The sequence below is a fragment of the Calidris pugnax genome, unplaced genomic scaffold (assembly GCF_001431845.1).
Source record: "Calidris pugnax isolate Ruff unplaced genomic scaffold, ASM143184v1 scaffold252, whole genome shotgun sequence".
Lineage (NCBI taxonomy): Eukaryota > Metazoa > Chordata > Aves > Charadriiformes > Scolopacidae > Calidris > Calidris pugnax.
This window is the reverse complement of record NW_015091118.1, coordinates 1,092,599-1,107,689: the sequence shown is the minus strand read 5'-3', so window position 1 is coordinate 1,107,689 and position 15,091 is coordinate 1,092,599. Positions and strand designations below refer to the sequence as shown.

The 15,091-nt window shown below is 38.0% G+C and overlaps 1 protein-coding gene across 28 annotated transcripts in view; it reads right to left on the bottom strand.

The window, feature by feature from the left end:
• DLG2 (discs, large homolog 2 (Drosophila)) overlaps positions 1–15,091 on the bottom strand; it is a 1,063,278-nt gene that overhangs the window by 25,911 nt on the left and 1,022,276 nt on the right. For 21 of the 28 annotated variants that reach the window (XM_014958284.1, XM_014958304.1, XM_014958277.1 and 18 more), the window contains one exon: positions 2,411–2,510. In XM_014958284.1, the coding sequence (XP_014813770.1) occupies positions 2,411–2,510 (100 nt within the window). Of the gene's footprint in view, positions 1–1,465; positions 1,512–2,410; positions 2,511–15,091 lie in introns of all 28 variants that reach the window. The other 7 variants (XM_014958280.1, XM_014958281.1, XM_014958285.1 and 4 more) reach the window with 1 other exon arrangement.

Genomic DNA, 15,091 nt, shown 5'->3' with positions numbered 1-15,091 from the left:
GAACTTTATTAAAAAAGAACAAATATCCTTCATAGTAAAAATTGTAATTAAAAAGCATCTCTGAATTGAATATTAGTGAAATTTGGATGGACAGGAATGTCTAGAAGTGTGTCAGTAACTGAAAGCTAGGTGCTATATTAATAGAAAAACTACAGCCTATACAGCAGAATTCAGTCATCTCCTTTCGAATGGTTGGATGTTATGGAGATTTTTCTTTGTAAGGACACAGATATTAATGAGGGTTATCAGATCAGAAGTATTCTATTTCTCTTTAGCAGGGAAGGATCTACATTTGTTGCTAATGAGCTGCTATGACACTTAAAGTAGTAGAATGGCTAAAATTCAGTGGCAGCGACATTTACTGTCTATCCCTGACAAAAGTACTTTTGCAGAACTGTTCTTCGGGCAAGAGATGAAGCTTTCATCTTTAAATTGAGAGCTACTGTATGGCTTAAAGTCAAACCATTAAAATGTCAACAAATCAGTCAGAAACAGAATGATCTCTAAAATCGTGTGCATGGATGTGCATTCCTGCAATTAAAAAGCACGTACGAAACAGTAGGCGATGCAGTGTTAACATTCACACACACTTTGCTCCAATTACTTGGCACTTAAGAAAAAGAGTAAGAACGAAAGAAGAAGCAACAGCCAAACACATGCAAGTGGCACTTTGTTTAACTTATTTAGCTCTGGATACAGAATATAATGTAGCTATTTATATAGAAATCAGCTGCAAATATTTCACTCTGTATGATTTTTCTGGTCTAACTTTGGAGGAAGCAAAATTTTTTCTGAACAATTATCGGAGACATTACACATTCTGCAATGCCAAGTCTTGAGACAGGATTGCTGCATCAGAGAAAGAAATTGATTAAGGTTGTATGACAGAGAATAGGTTGCTAATGGTGAAATGGGTCCAAAATTAGCTTTGGAGAAGGTATGGTCTTCTCTAGCCTGCAAATGACTTCTTCCATTAATAACAAACACTAATCTAAAATCCAGCAAAGTAACAAACACTCCCATGCAAAAAGCTGAAAATGCAGAAGCAACAGCATAAAATAATTTTCTATTGATCTCCTCAGGATGTAATCAAGTTAAAATGTTTAACTTTCCCTTTAGATGGAGAGGGAGGGATTGTTGCTGAGAAGAACAGTCTAGGCAGCAAGACGAGTTCTAGGTAAGCTACTCTACAGAACTGCCATGATGGGAACAATAACATACTGTCAGAAACAAAAGGTGTTATTACAAAAGAAGTGAAAGTGTCTGCTTGATACACTGTATGTTATTTAATATCGTCATGCAGAACAAAACGATTGAAACATTTTTAATGCATTCACAGCTGGGTAACAAATAAAACTCTATCTTGTGCATGCTAGGAGTGGAGGGTCCTCGGAGAAGGAACAGAAGCCAAAACAAAACAAAACAAAAAATAAAAGATTTACAGTGACCATTCCTGGGAACTTACTCAGAGTCTTTGTTCCATAACCGTCGTCACCTAATCCGGGGATGTCCTGCACGGAAGTCCCCAGAGAGAGCAATGAGAAAGGAAGAACAGCCGCAGAAGAGGAAGGAAGAAGTCAGTGGAGTTGAAATGGATACTACCATGACTGACCATGTTGATTGAGCAATCTGGATCCCTGCTTTTTCTTTCTGAAACAACTTTAAACCCATATTCTATGGGAGTACAGCCAATGAAAGAGGCAGTGACCATGATATGTGGCTTTTGGATCTGTGAGGAAGAAGGAACAACCAGATGAATAAAGTCCCAGAAATGATCCTCAGTGGAAAAAATTAGGAGAAAATTATTAAGAAAAAAAGTGAATATTTGGGCTTGGATCCAGCATATATTTTTAATAATGCTGGTTCTCTGTACAATTTAAGCAAGCAGTAAATGCCTGGGGAGGTACACATTCCATGATCTGATTTACTTCTTTAAGCTGTTAGCAAGAATGCTTCATTTAATTGTTAAATTTTCATTGAAGCTGCCTGTAGCAATCAATTTGGAGAATATCAAAGGCAGCAATGAGATTAGAACAGACCTTTTAAAAAGTAATAATTTAGCTTAATATTGTGAAAGAAATCACTTTTGCTTTGTTTTGAGCCAGTTCTGATCTGGGGATATTTAATCAGAGATAAGTTTGGATTGTTGACAGGCGCCACAAGAACTTTGAGGAGCCGCATTTGCACTCCCAAAAGTTGAGGTCACTGTTTCATTCTTCTGAAAATGGTGTTTCCAGGGAAGGAAGGACCAGCTGGATCCAAACTGCAGTCACACATTGGTCACAGTAGTAATACCTCTCCTGCCTGCCTACGACAGATATTTGCCTAGATGTGTGGGAATACTGGTATCATGCGTGTCACCCATTTTTTGTGCTGCTGCATGTGACATTGTCTCCAAGAAATTACTTACGTTCTGGATCACTTGTTTCCTGCTCACTCTGCTCCTTGCTCTTGTAGAATGGGAATTTTCGTGAAAAGATGAAGTTCTTTTTACGCTTGTCATTGAATGACTGTGAAGGAGAAAAGGCATGGGGCAAAAACAGGGACGTCTAATTGTTGTCACACTCATGCTGACAAAACAACTAGTTTGTAAAAGTGGAGAGAACTGTAGTGACTCAAATCAGTCCAAACCAAGCGGCTACAAAGAGTCAGAGGTGGTTGTGGTGAGGTCTGCAGGTTGAAGGCAAAGCCCCTGGAGACTGGATCGATTTGATCCCAGAGGTCTCAAATCACAACCTTCAGCTCCTTATTTGGAAAACTTATCGTGTTTGGCTTGTTCAGATAAAGGGCTACAGATGGCTCAGCATGCTTTGAGATCAAGCCACTCATCTTTAATCGTAGCGGACTGTGCACAGAATTAATTAACTGGCTGAAAAAGAATAGGCTGTAAAGAGGAAAGCGGAAGCTTTTGATTTACTTGTAGTAGTTATGTAAATTCAGTCCCGTGCCAATTAAAATAAAATATTTTTTTCTGGTAACTGCTGCTGCTTTCATAGTGTTTTACTTGGCCTCTTAATCGCCAAGTTCTTAAGTGTGTTTAAATGCTTTTTAGGGGGACATAATTTAAAAAAAACCACTTTGTTTTATTTTATACATGTATATTGACTCTTTAAGTTCCTCCGGATATGCTTATATTTTTATGTGATTTAGAGATGGAATTCTGCAGGTAAGCGGTATTTCATTTCAAGTTGAGGAACATACATTGCTATAATTCTTCAAATGGCAAATTAATATGGAAGAAATTGTTTTTTTTTCACATGACAAAGCCCTTGACTTCATAGAGAGTCACAAGGGCTCATGGCACTGTACTATGTAAAAGCAGGTTGTGCCTACTTGGGATATCCATTTCAGATACTAAATGAGGAATTAAGGTCCTTATACAGCCAATTGAGAGAAGCTGGTATTTCCAGAGGGGACCTATGAGGAGCTGCAGATAGTGTTTATCTGAAGTGGTCTGTGCTGTCCATCAGACAATGATGTCCTACGCTGTTCCCTATACTGAACATATGCAATGCCCAGACACACGACTTCTTTGCAAGTAATCACCTCCAAGAGAGTAGAGACCTTCTTAACTCATTTAAAGGACCAATATCTCATGTGTTTCTCACTGCTTGAATGAAATATAACCAGCATTTGGCTCCAATTCTGAAATGCAATAGATTTAGAGTTTCAGAACATAATTAATTTTCTTACATTTTGGAAGCACAGCATAAAATGCGGTTTAGAATATGTATTTCTGAAAGACGTGAAGTTAGGTAGTGAAAATCTCTATTAAAATAGTTGTCTACTTGTGTCACGAAAGTTTCATGCCACTTTTACATTTCAAGCATATTTAAAGTTCAGTAACTGAAAACAAAGGAAAAAAAAATGCACATGTAGAATAAATGATCCATGAAAATCTCTGAGTATGTAAACATTCAATGTGAAATTAATGTGGAGGTCATGCACAAATATTCCAGACAGCATGCAATTTCAAAACAAAGCAAATATGAAAGAAAGCTAGAGGAAAAAAAAAATGCACATGAAGGATTAAAGTAATCTGTGGATGAAAAGAGGACTGACATGCACATTACACCACTTTAATGACCTAGAGGATATAATTAAATTAAAATGTGTTTTCTGTGACCTTTTCTTTTATTTTTTCCAAAGAAAAGAATGTAGCATGTTAACATTTCCCATTGTGAAAATGTTGTTTGTCACGACTCATCTGAATTTGACATAGTAATACTATAGGCATTACACTTGGAAAAAAATATATATAACAATAGCACCTCAAAAAGCAAAGGGGTTTTAAAATGACAATCATCTCATTACCAAATGCCATTTCATTTTGGAATTAAAGAGAATGCTTTCAAATTGATAAATAAATATGCTGTGTTTCACAGAGATTATATGATAAATAACACTTATAAGTATTCTTTTAAATTTTTTTTCCACAACAGTCTAGAACAAAAACTTCAGAATGTCTTTTCACCAGAGAAGCATATAATTTTTTCAAGCTTATGCACGATCTAACAGTATATTCCAAATTAGACAGATATACTATAGTGTTATATAAACTTTTTCTCCTTTCACAGTTTCAAGTACCAGTTTGCCTTTTTAATACTTAATATTGTTCCACTTCAATTTAGACAACAAAAATCTGGCATTTCATAGCAGATGATTATTATGTCCGGCTGTGTCACTGCATTTACACCAGTAAAAACCTTGTTCCTGAAATAAAGCTGACTCTTAGTTTATAAATATCCATAAGCAAATATTATTGTGCATGTGTTAAGATTTCTATAGATTAATCAATGTGTATATTCATGTTCATCACTGCATATACTATCACAGTGTAGAAGCAGGGTTTGTATTTAAAATAACCAACAAAAAAAATAATAAAACACTAAAATAAGTCTGATCCTGGAAACTTATAGAAATAATTAGTCCTTGGTATTAACGTAATGGACTTAACAAGTACTTATTTTCTCATACATTAAGTTTATGTTGCTTCACAAGAAACCAAAGACCAGAGCCTCAATTTTGATTTTGTATCCAATATAAATGTGATTGAAATCAGACTGATGGTGTCCACATTAAGAATATGATATCCTGCAGATACCCAGCAAAATGCCTGTTAGAGATGCCACAATATGTATCTCTAATGTATAGAGATAAGGGAGTTGGCAAAGAGATAAGAGGGAGACATACAGAATGAAATCACATTTTTATTGAACACATTGTGTTATTTCCGTATTTTGTTCTCTTGGTGGAGGACTAGAGACCAACACTGGATACATAGTTTTTTAAGAAAAGATCATGCATGTGAGGAACAGTGGTAGGGTTAAACTGCAAAATTCAGATGTATGTTTTTGAGATATTTTAGTTCTATAAAATGGAAATGTTGAGGCCTGTCAAATATTCTGGAGCAGGTTTGCACAGGGGCCCTCTGTGCTGCCAGAGAGCTGTGAAAGAGCTGTAGGATAAATGAGAGAGGGATTTTCCTACCTCTCTCAGCCTGATGCAAAAGTTGTGTGCAACTGGAATTGAAATTGTGATATCAAGCTTAGGCTTGATTCAACAGTATTTATGCAGACAGAGTTTCTGAAAGTCAGTGAAAAAGTGACTGAAAATGGATTTCTGTATAAGTCACAATTTCTTTGCCACGATTATTGTAAAATACTCTAATGGCAAATACCTTGGGTACTTTCAGTTGCAGTGAAAAACCTGCAAGATAGATTACTTTTATACCTCACTGCCATCAGTTCACACAAACTATCACTAACCTAGGAATTGGCTTTAGTAGGCACTTTATGTAGACAAGTGTCTAAGACTAAAAAGCAAATGGAATTTTCAAGTACTGTTTGACAACTGAACAGTGAGGTCATTGTTTACAACATTTGAACTGTGATAAAAAAAAGACTTTTCTCTGAAAAGAAAAGGGAGAAAAGCTTTCACTGATGTCCTGGCTTGAGCTTAGGCATAGACTGTGTTTTGGGGAAGCCAGAACAAATTGTGATGCACCATCTTGCTCGACCAAATATCCCCAGATGTCCCCAGTTATGAAAGTCTGGTTTACACTTTGTGACCTTCCCTGGTTGTGACAGACATTAAGACACTGTGTGTTTCCCGTTCATAAGAATTCCCTTCAGTGCTTTTTTTTATGTCAACATCATTTTTATATTCCAAATGCTTTTCCCCAGGTGCAGCAGCTGTATGTATGTTATTCATCAGCTAATAGGATAGTGTGTTCTTAAAGGAAATTTTCAGGTAATGCTGAATAAACAATACAATTTCAAAATTTGCTTTACAGTGCTAAACATCACAAAAAATAGCAATTTGATAGTTATACCATACTGCAAGAGGCAACTATATCATTGTTTATTTTGAGCTTCTCCCCATTTTTTTTTTCACGACGTAGTTGATCCAGCACCTACTCTTTAGTTTAAATGTGCCTTTGGTAGAGGTTGTTCTCCTCAGGCTTTGCAGAAGAGCCTAATAAGTTGGGGAAAGATTTCTTTTGATGCTCTAAAAGCAACTATATCTTCTAAAAGCCATTAAACTCACAAATACATTAGGAATCCTTTATTTTGCTATTTCATTCAACCAATGCTAATCCTTGGTCATGAGGGGATCACCTGAGAAAAAGCTGTTCCGGAGCTCTGGCCGTGAAATTCTTTTATACAGGGTGTAGCTGAATTTCATTTACCACCTATTTTTAGGCAGGTTTGAGCTAAGCTTTAGCCTAGTTTTTATGTCACATGAATATTTGTATCACTCTTGTTTTGAGATTAGTTTAGCAATGTGGTGTATGAGTTCACTCTTTTTACTGCTTCTCATCTGCTATGCTTTTTTTTTGATACTTCTCCTTTAATACCTGGTTTTGGCCTAACTTATTTGGAAAGCTCTCATTTGTGCAGCATTCCACAAACATGGAAAAAATGTATCAGCAACATTATGTCCCTGCAATCCTGTTCTCTATATTTAATTCACATTTTTTGTATTAGGGAAATTCTTTTATGTTTGAACGCAGACTTTAATCAAGGTTTGGGCACTCAAATGCTGTTAAATCTCTACATGTTAAATCTCTTCCATCATACTGAAAAATCACACTGATGCCAGAAAGAAAAGGTTTGGACAGTAACTGATACTCAGTTTCACTTCTGCTTTCAAACATATCTATGGCCTCTCTGCTTCTATAGTGGGCTTTTTCACTTAGGAATTCAAAATGAAGGGTGAACATGAAGTCTCCAAAACAAACTTTTGAAGACAATCCTGTTTTACTATATTTACTATATGTGAAGTGGTTTTGTAGTTACCACAGCAGCATGGTCTGGGGAACATGGGCCAAACTGCACTTTGGGATTTTCAACCTCATTGTTCCATCTGCAATACCAGGACCATAGCAGTGCCCTCATTTTGGGCACTGTGTGGGAACTAGGTCAACACTGGGACCTAGTGGATACCATCACTGGGGCCCTGGGAATTTCTTTTATTAAGCTAATGCATTATACTGAGGTTAAGTGACTTGATCAAGTCTAGAAGAAAGCCAATGTTACTGGGACATCCTTGCTTTCCTGGTGTAACCACAAACTTGGCCATGGACTGGGTTTACACACACAGAAAGCTCTTAATGACGTCTGTGCAGACATGCAGAAGAAGAAGTCAGTGGCAACTGTAAGCCTGGTTGTGTAGTGATCACACCATATATTCCTTTAGACATATATCTTTCATTTGCAGCCTGACCACAAAGTAATATGTTGGCAAGCAACACTTGCCAACTTCTCTATGTCTTTGTATGAGACTCAGGGGGAAGAATGTCCCTATTCTGTTAAGTTCAACATTACATTTTCCTAGACACTGCAAGTGTCTAGGATAAGCCTGGGCTACGCTCATTCCGTATTGATTCTTTGCACCATGACAGGACAAGAGGAAATGGGCACAAACTTGAGTATAAGAAGTTCCACCTAAACGTGAGGAGGAACTTCATTGCTGTGAGAATGGCAGAGCACTAGAACAGGCTGCCCAGAGAGGTGGTGGAGTCTCCTTCCCTGGAGACATTCAAAACCTGCCTGGACAAGTTCCTCTGCAACCTGCAATAGGTAGACCCACTCCGGCTGGGGGGTTGGACTAGATGATCTCCAGAGGTCCTTTCCAACCCCCTATGATTCTATGATTCTATGGTCTGTTGTGATGAGTGAAAACAAACTTTGGGTGAGGAGAAGCACAGATAAAGACAATTCTGCTTGCTTAGTTTTCCCACGAAGCCGCAGGGAGATTTTGATCTTGGAAGTCCAAACCAAAAAAGCACAAGCCTGGTTGATTAAAAACTCCATGCTGTCAAGGTTCTACAGACAAAGGTAGTGCTGTTTAGTATTTATAAACGTGAAATTTTACTAATCTTTTTTAAAGACTGACTTAGTGCCACTTGTCAGGCAGCAACTCAATTTCAATTCCTAACAAAACAACAGTTAAACCACAACACAAACTACTAGGGGAACAGAAAAACTAATAGACTTTCAAGAAAGCACGTAAAAGCAGTATTTCCAACTCTGCAAACATATATTTAACTTGGTGCAAGGTATGAATCACATTAAAAAAGGGAGCACTCATCTGTGCTAATTTACACTGCACCATTGTTGGCAGGATTGAAACGCCAACGTAAAAACCTTGTGTACGTGACAGCCAAGGTCATTTACAACTACCTGAAGGTTGTACACAAAGAGGGTGGGAAGGATTTGTTCAAGCAGCAGCACTGAAATTAATAGTGTGAAAATAAGAAAGGGCGAAGCTCCTTGACAGTGAAATCAATTTGGATGTAGAATAAACTGCTCCAAGGGAAGTGGAAAAGCCTAGATCATTTTTCACGTTTAAAACAAATCTGCTAATCTTAAATACTATGGGGAATAACACCGCAGTGCTGGGAGAGAAGGGGGTGGTGAAGGGAAAAGAGCTAAACAACAAGCTTCTCCCAGCTGTAACGCCTGTGTTTCTGCAATGGGATGCTCACAGACACAGCATCACAGGGTTGTGCTGGTCTCCAGTGTGGGCTTTCACCCATCCGGGCTCGCTACAGTCATATGGGCAGTCCGAAGGTCTTCCTCTCCTTTCTCAAGGCTGTCTCTGGAGTTGGAAAGTGTATTCAATGTTTGGCAATGTTGTCGCAACTTTTCCTCTACTCTTTTTTATTTTTTTTTCCCAAAAAGTAACTTTCCCTCTTAGAGCTGATGCCTGCCATCAGCTATTGATTCCACTAATAAATCTTTGCCTACGTGAACCTGTTGCAGTATCCTTTGTGCTACAATGATGATGAAGGAGCCTCAGAGATCAACAGTAACATTGGTGTGTACTTGGCAAAGCTTTGGAACATCTGATCACTGGCCCAAAACTACAGATTTTCCTACAGTCTGCACTCAAGGACCTTTATCAACACAATCATCATTCCTCAGTCTTGATCAGATATTTTATCACATCTTTTTCTTAACTCTGATGACCAGATGACTACTGGTGCTTCTTTAGATTTGAAAATGAAATCGAGGGGGTTGGTCTCCCCTGTGCAACCTTTTGAATTAATCTCACTAATAAATAAAGCTGGAGAAGGTGTTAGTTATCTATGCTGTTCAAAATCCCAAATTTGGTCCTTTATCACTATTTTTTTGTGGAATCATTTTTCTGTGCAATCAAGTGCTCTGCACTTGACTTTTGCAAGTGTAAACTACAGCATAAAACGGACCATTGCATAAAAGAGTAAGACCTTTATTACTCTTATTTTGTGACACAGTAGTGAAAGAAGATTTACGATACCTACATGCCTTCAAACTATTCACTGAAGGATTGGAGCAGAGTTATCTTTTAGATGCCCTTTTGAGTTAAAGGAAGTGTATTTGTGCTCACAGGTGACTGGTGTAGGAGGCTGAATTATGGCAAAGATCTGGCTCAGGAGACAGTGAATCATACCAGTCTCATGGTTATAATTTGAAACTTTGATTTATTTAGGCCTTGCAGCTAAAATTATAGAAAATAAAGGCACAGGTAAACAAAAGCAAAGTCACTCTCTAAGAGACTGGTGTGAGGTTTGCACAGGAGGTGAAGTTCCTCCATCTTCCAGTGGTGCATCTCACTGCCAGTCTCACAGATGGGGATACCAAATTAGATAGACTTTGGCTTGGACCCAGGTTGGCAGTTCCTGTGTCCTTATAACCTCCCAAACATGGCCCATGAGTCATTAAGTCCATCATAACTGAAATGCTTGAATTTGAGTGAGCCAGAAATAAAGATGTGAAATACAGAGACTGTATCATCTTGATGAGTGTTAACACTTAATTCCTCTCTCCTGGAGCTTTGTGTGAAATCTTACTAGAAGAAAACTTTGTTTTGTTCCTAACTCTTTGAAAATATCTATTTCCAATACTATACATTTTTCTTTTCAATCACTTTTTTAGAAGAAAAGTCAAGTACCTATGGCATTATCTATACATACATGCAAATTTCCTACCACTTAATTCAGGCCATTAGACAACAAGTTATAAAAATAGCACACACTTGAAATAAAACTCAGCACAAATTTCTGCTGGAACAGCTTAGAGGAAAAGCAATTATCTCTCAGCTGTAAACTTTGGTATTCTACCTGTGCTAGCAAATTTTCACTGTGTTATATTTAATCTGTCACCAATTCAAACATTACACTACATATCTTTATGTCAGTGACTCTCTTAAACATTTCTCTTACCTAAGCAGGGATGGCACACACTCGTTGTGGGATAGAAAACACTGATACTTTAGTCCCTAACATTATGGCCACTTACAAAACAATATTATCTTATAAATAAACTCCACACAATGATCAGGCTGAAGAAACTGGAAAAAATCTATGAAATACGTGTATTTAAATTGCTCATTAACTGAAGAAACTACTTCATCAGTATTTTCTTTGACTGACAAGCTGCCAATAGGCAGAGTAATTTCTCACCATCTGGATCAACCACAAAGCATTTATTTCTCACATTTGCTACTATATTCCATTATGCTTACAAGTTGCAGGTATTTAGAATTTGTATTTCTCAATAAAATTCAAAATTGCTTTTCCTTTTTTTTTTTTTTTTAAACTGGAAAACAGACCCAAGGATTTTTTACTTTTGTATTATTTTTAATTTGGAATAAAAACTTCTACTGGATTTCTAAAAGAAAACTAAAAAACCCTATTTCTTTACTTCAGCTGAGTACAAGCCTCAAATTTGACTTGACAGTATGTTTCACAATTTCTAGAACTGCTTCACCACTTAAAAAAAACCAGGATCCTTAAGGCATTCCAGTTCCCTGCTAGAGTCAACACGGCTACCATGGCATAAATTAAAACGGAATACTCATTTGTTTTCCTTTACTTTCGACTGGGACCTGGGCCCAACAGACATTATTATTAAATCAGCGCAAGTCTTTGTGGAGTGCCTCAAGATATCCTGGAGCAACGAGACCCTGTACAGTTAAATTTTCCTGGCAATGTGCTATTTTATCAGCCGAATTTCATTTGATTACTTCAGCACATGAGTGAACTAGATGCTGATGAGAGCAGTATCTCTAATGCACCTTGCAGACACGCTGAGTGAAATGTGCTCAGCTCAAGGTGAACGGTTAGGGCAGCCCAATAATAAGGGCTCAGGTCAAAACAGATGTTCAGCCAGTGTCCACCAGCTCCAGCCACCACGAAACGTGAAGACAGGACTGTGGAGGATGTGAAAATGCATGAAAGAGCAAGGGCAGCTGGAGAAATGAAACCCAGCTTTTCCTCTGGCATGAGGAGAAGACATCTCTTCCAAGACAGTGGCTACACCAGCAGGAGTGATGCTGAGATCTGATTCTTCCATGACACCCAGTGCTACCCCCATTTCTGAGGTCTTGCAGCCTTGCAAGAAAGGAAGAGCTCTTCGCTTTGGGATTTTTGAGGTGAAGAAATACTAATTTAGGAGCCAGGAAATTAATTTTTAAAAAAATAAAATCTGCTAATGTTTTACAACATTTACAGAATTGTCCCACCATCATGCAGAAATAACATTTCTGCAGGAAGCCATATTTCAGGCTTTCCCATTGTGCAGGTGAAATATTTTTGTGACAGGTAAAAGCCAAGCTAGAACATTACAACTCATCTCTGCATGTGCTCCTTAGACATCTTCCAGAAGCTTATAAATAAATGCCTAATGGAAGCATATTTTTAGCTAGGATTTATTATTAATTTTTTTTTTTTAATCAGTGGGTGTCCAATAATTGCCTGGCACTGAGACAATAAAACATTTTTTGTTTGGGGCAAATTGCAATATGTTTGTTGGAGTGTTATTGAAGAGTCATTTTGTTTATACAGCCGAGGCCACACTGTGAACTATTCTGGAAGCTAAATGTTACTGGGAATGCTAATATATTATTAGGGATCAGATCAGAGTGGGAATACTCTTTTTTTTCTTTTTTTTTAGGGCCTGCCTAACCCAAAATTTCACTTCGGATACCCCTAAGCTGGGGGACTGAATTCATATTCTAGCTTTTTACTCTAGTTCACGTCTGCTGATTTTCATGTGACTAAACCAATATAACAATCCTTAGCAAAAAAAACATACTAGAGTCCAGGTCAACCTCTACTGCATTTAATGGGAAGGCTCTTTCTTCAACACATTAGAAAAACAATGTGATGGAAGTAAAAGAGAATACTCAAATTGCTATTACAAGTGGAAGTAGCACCAAGGAATGGAAAAAGATTTTTAAACTAAAATTTAATTACACAGCAAAGACTGGCATTTTATTTCTACTGATCAAAATTAGTCAGAATTGGTAGTATAAACTTTATGTTAAGTAGTATAAGCCATTAATAAAAGGTTAACATTATCTTTTGCAGCCTAATGCTAGCAAATGCTGTTTGAATAGTCATAAGAAAGGGAAGCTAGAAAATTTTGGACCAAACTAAAGTACTTTAATAATCACAGAACAAAGTAAACAGCAACTTAGTCCTTGTTCATGATTCATCCGGGATTACCAGGGCTCTCCTTGTCCCCTGCCTTGCATCTTGCCTGCCCCACCTCACCTTACTGACAGCACTTCCTGGCTTGATTTTGGACCTGACTCATCAATATGGACTTTCTGGGAACTACAGAGCTGTAGACCAACATTGGTTGCTGCCACTAGACTGGCTCTTTGTGCCCTGGGACTGCCCCTGCACCTCTCGTTGTGAGGGTGCTGTCACCCTTGGGTGCCAGTAGAGCAGCCCTCTCCTGCTCCTCCCTGACACCATCAGTCCTGCATCCAGGTTGTTGTCCTCCAGCTTCTCTTATGGGCACCCAAAAGCTGTCTGCAGTTCAATCTACCCTCTTTGACCCACTATCTTAAAAAATAGCAGTAAGCATGGAAATAGAACAATATTGCAGCTGCATTAACTGGCTGCTCCTTAAAAAATACAGTAGTGTCAGGCTAAAAAAAAATATAAGAGGGCTGGATTATGCAGGCAAGTACACACAGGCAGATTGCTTCTAGGCAAGTTGCTTCCAGGCATATGTACCTCCAGTTCCCAAAGATTACAGCTACACAAGTTATCATTTTTCTAAGCAACGGTTGGAATACCAGTTGGAGGCCAATTTATAGCTGAGTTGAGCACTTACTCCAATAAGAGTGCTCAGAGTTCCTTGGAGAATACCCCATAGGCAGCCATTCCCATTAAATAGTAACAAGAAACTAGAAAGACTGGAGGAACAGAGAAAATCCAGGCTATATCAGTAAGGAGGGATAAATCTGGCTGAGGATAAGAATAAAGAATATTTAATTGTGTGTCAGTGCCTACGCCACCTTCACTAACCCTCCTCCATATCATCCTTGTGGGTAGGTGTATGCTGCTTAATTTATGTTCAACCTCTCTTCTTCTTCGTAAATCACTCCACCTGTGATCCCACATGTTCTGGTGTTTGACACTTCCATTATCTTTTACTTGGTGTCTGTTGCTATTTTCTAATCACCAAATTTAGAGGGGGGAAAAAAAAGGCAGAGACCCCTCCTTTTTTCTTTTCATACACATACACGTGGACACATACACACCAACGTGATAGTCAAAATAGCTGGTCAATTAGTAGTCAATTAGTTGGTCAAAATATCAAAATACATTGAATACATGGAAAACTTTCTGATTATGGACTACACAACAGCTTCTCCCTAAAAGTGGTGAAACTTTATACTTAGAGAACTTAAGCCTGGTAAAATACTGATGTCAGAAACAATCTTTGGTAGGCAAAGAGACAGGACAGATAGTTGGATACATCTTTATACTTTCTAATTTCTGAGAAGCAGGGATTCAGTTGAGATGATTGGTGAAGATGAAGACAAATAACCCAGTCTCCACATACATTGATAGAAGAAGAAATGACAACAGGCTTAAACTGCAGCAGTTCAGCCATTCTTAATGACAAGGAAAGCGAAGCACTGCAGCAAGATGTTTGGGAGGAGTATGAAATTTCTGATGTGGCAGGTCCTTATGTAGAGACTAGAAACATTTCTGAGACAGGAATAAGGTACATAAGACACCCTCAGGGCAGAGGTAGGACTCAGTGACCACCAGAGGTTCCTTACAGACTGGTTTTCCTGTGATTTGATGACTAGGGCTGAAAATACTATGATTTTTCTAGAGCATAAATTGTCAGAAAATAGGTGGGTTGTTGGTGGTTTGTTTTTTTTTTTAATCAAATACTTAATAAACTGTCAAAATGTGTCCTATGTATTAAGTCCTGACACTCTGACACTCACTGGATTTTGACATTTGGAGGAGAAGTGCATTGACTATGCAGAGGGTTTTATTTATACCACAATATGGAATTTGCTATCTTAGTCAAGTTTAGCTTTCTCCTTTCATGCCTCAGTGCAGTGTTGCTAAAATGACAATAAAGCAAGTGGCTGACCTTACATCGCAGGCAGGGCTGTGGGATCCGTAAACAGAATCTGCTCATAAGAAATATTATTAAATGCTATCAAGCTTCTGACTGTCATAATAAATACATTCAGAGGCATTTGAAGGGGCAGGCTGAGTGCAGTGTAGGTGATCTGACTGGAATATGAAAAGAACTGTGGATGACAAGCTAACTGAATAGCA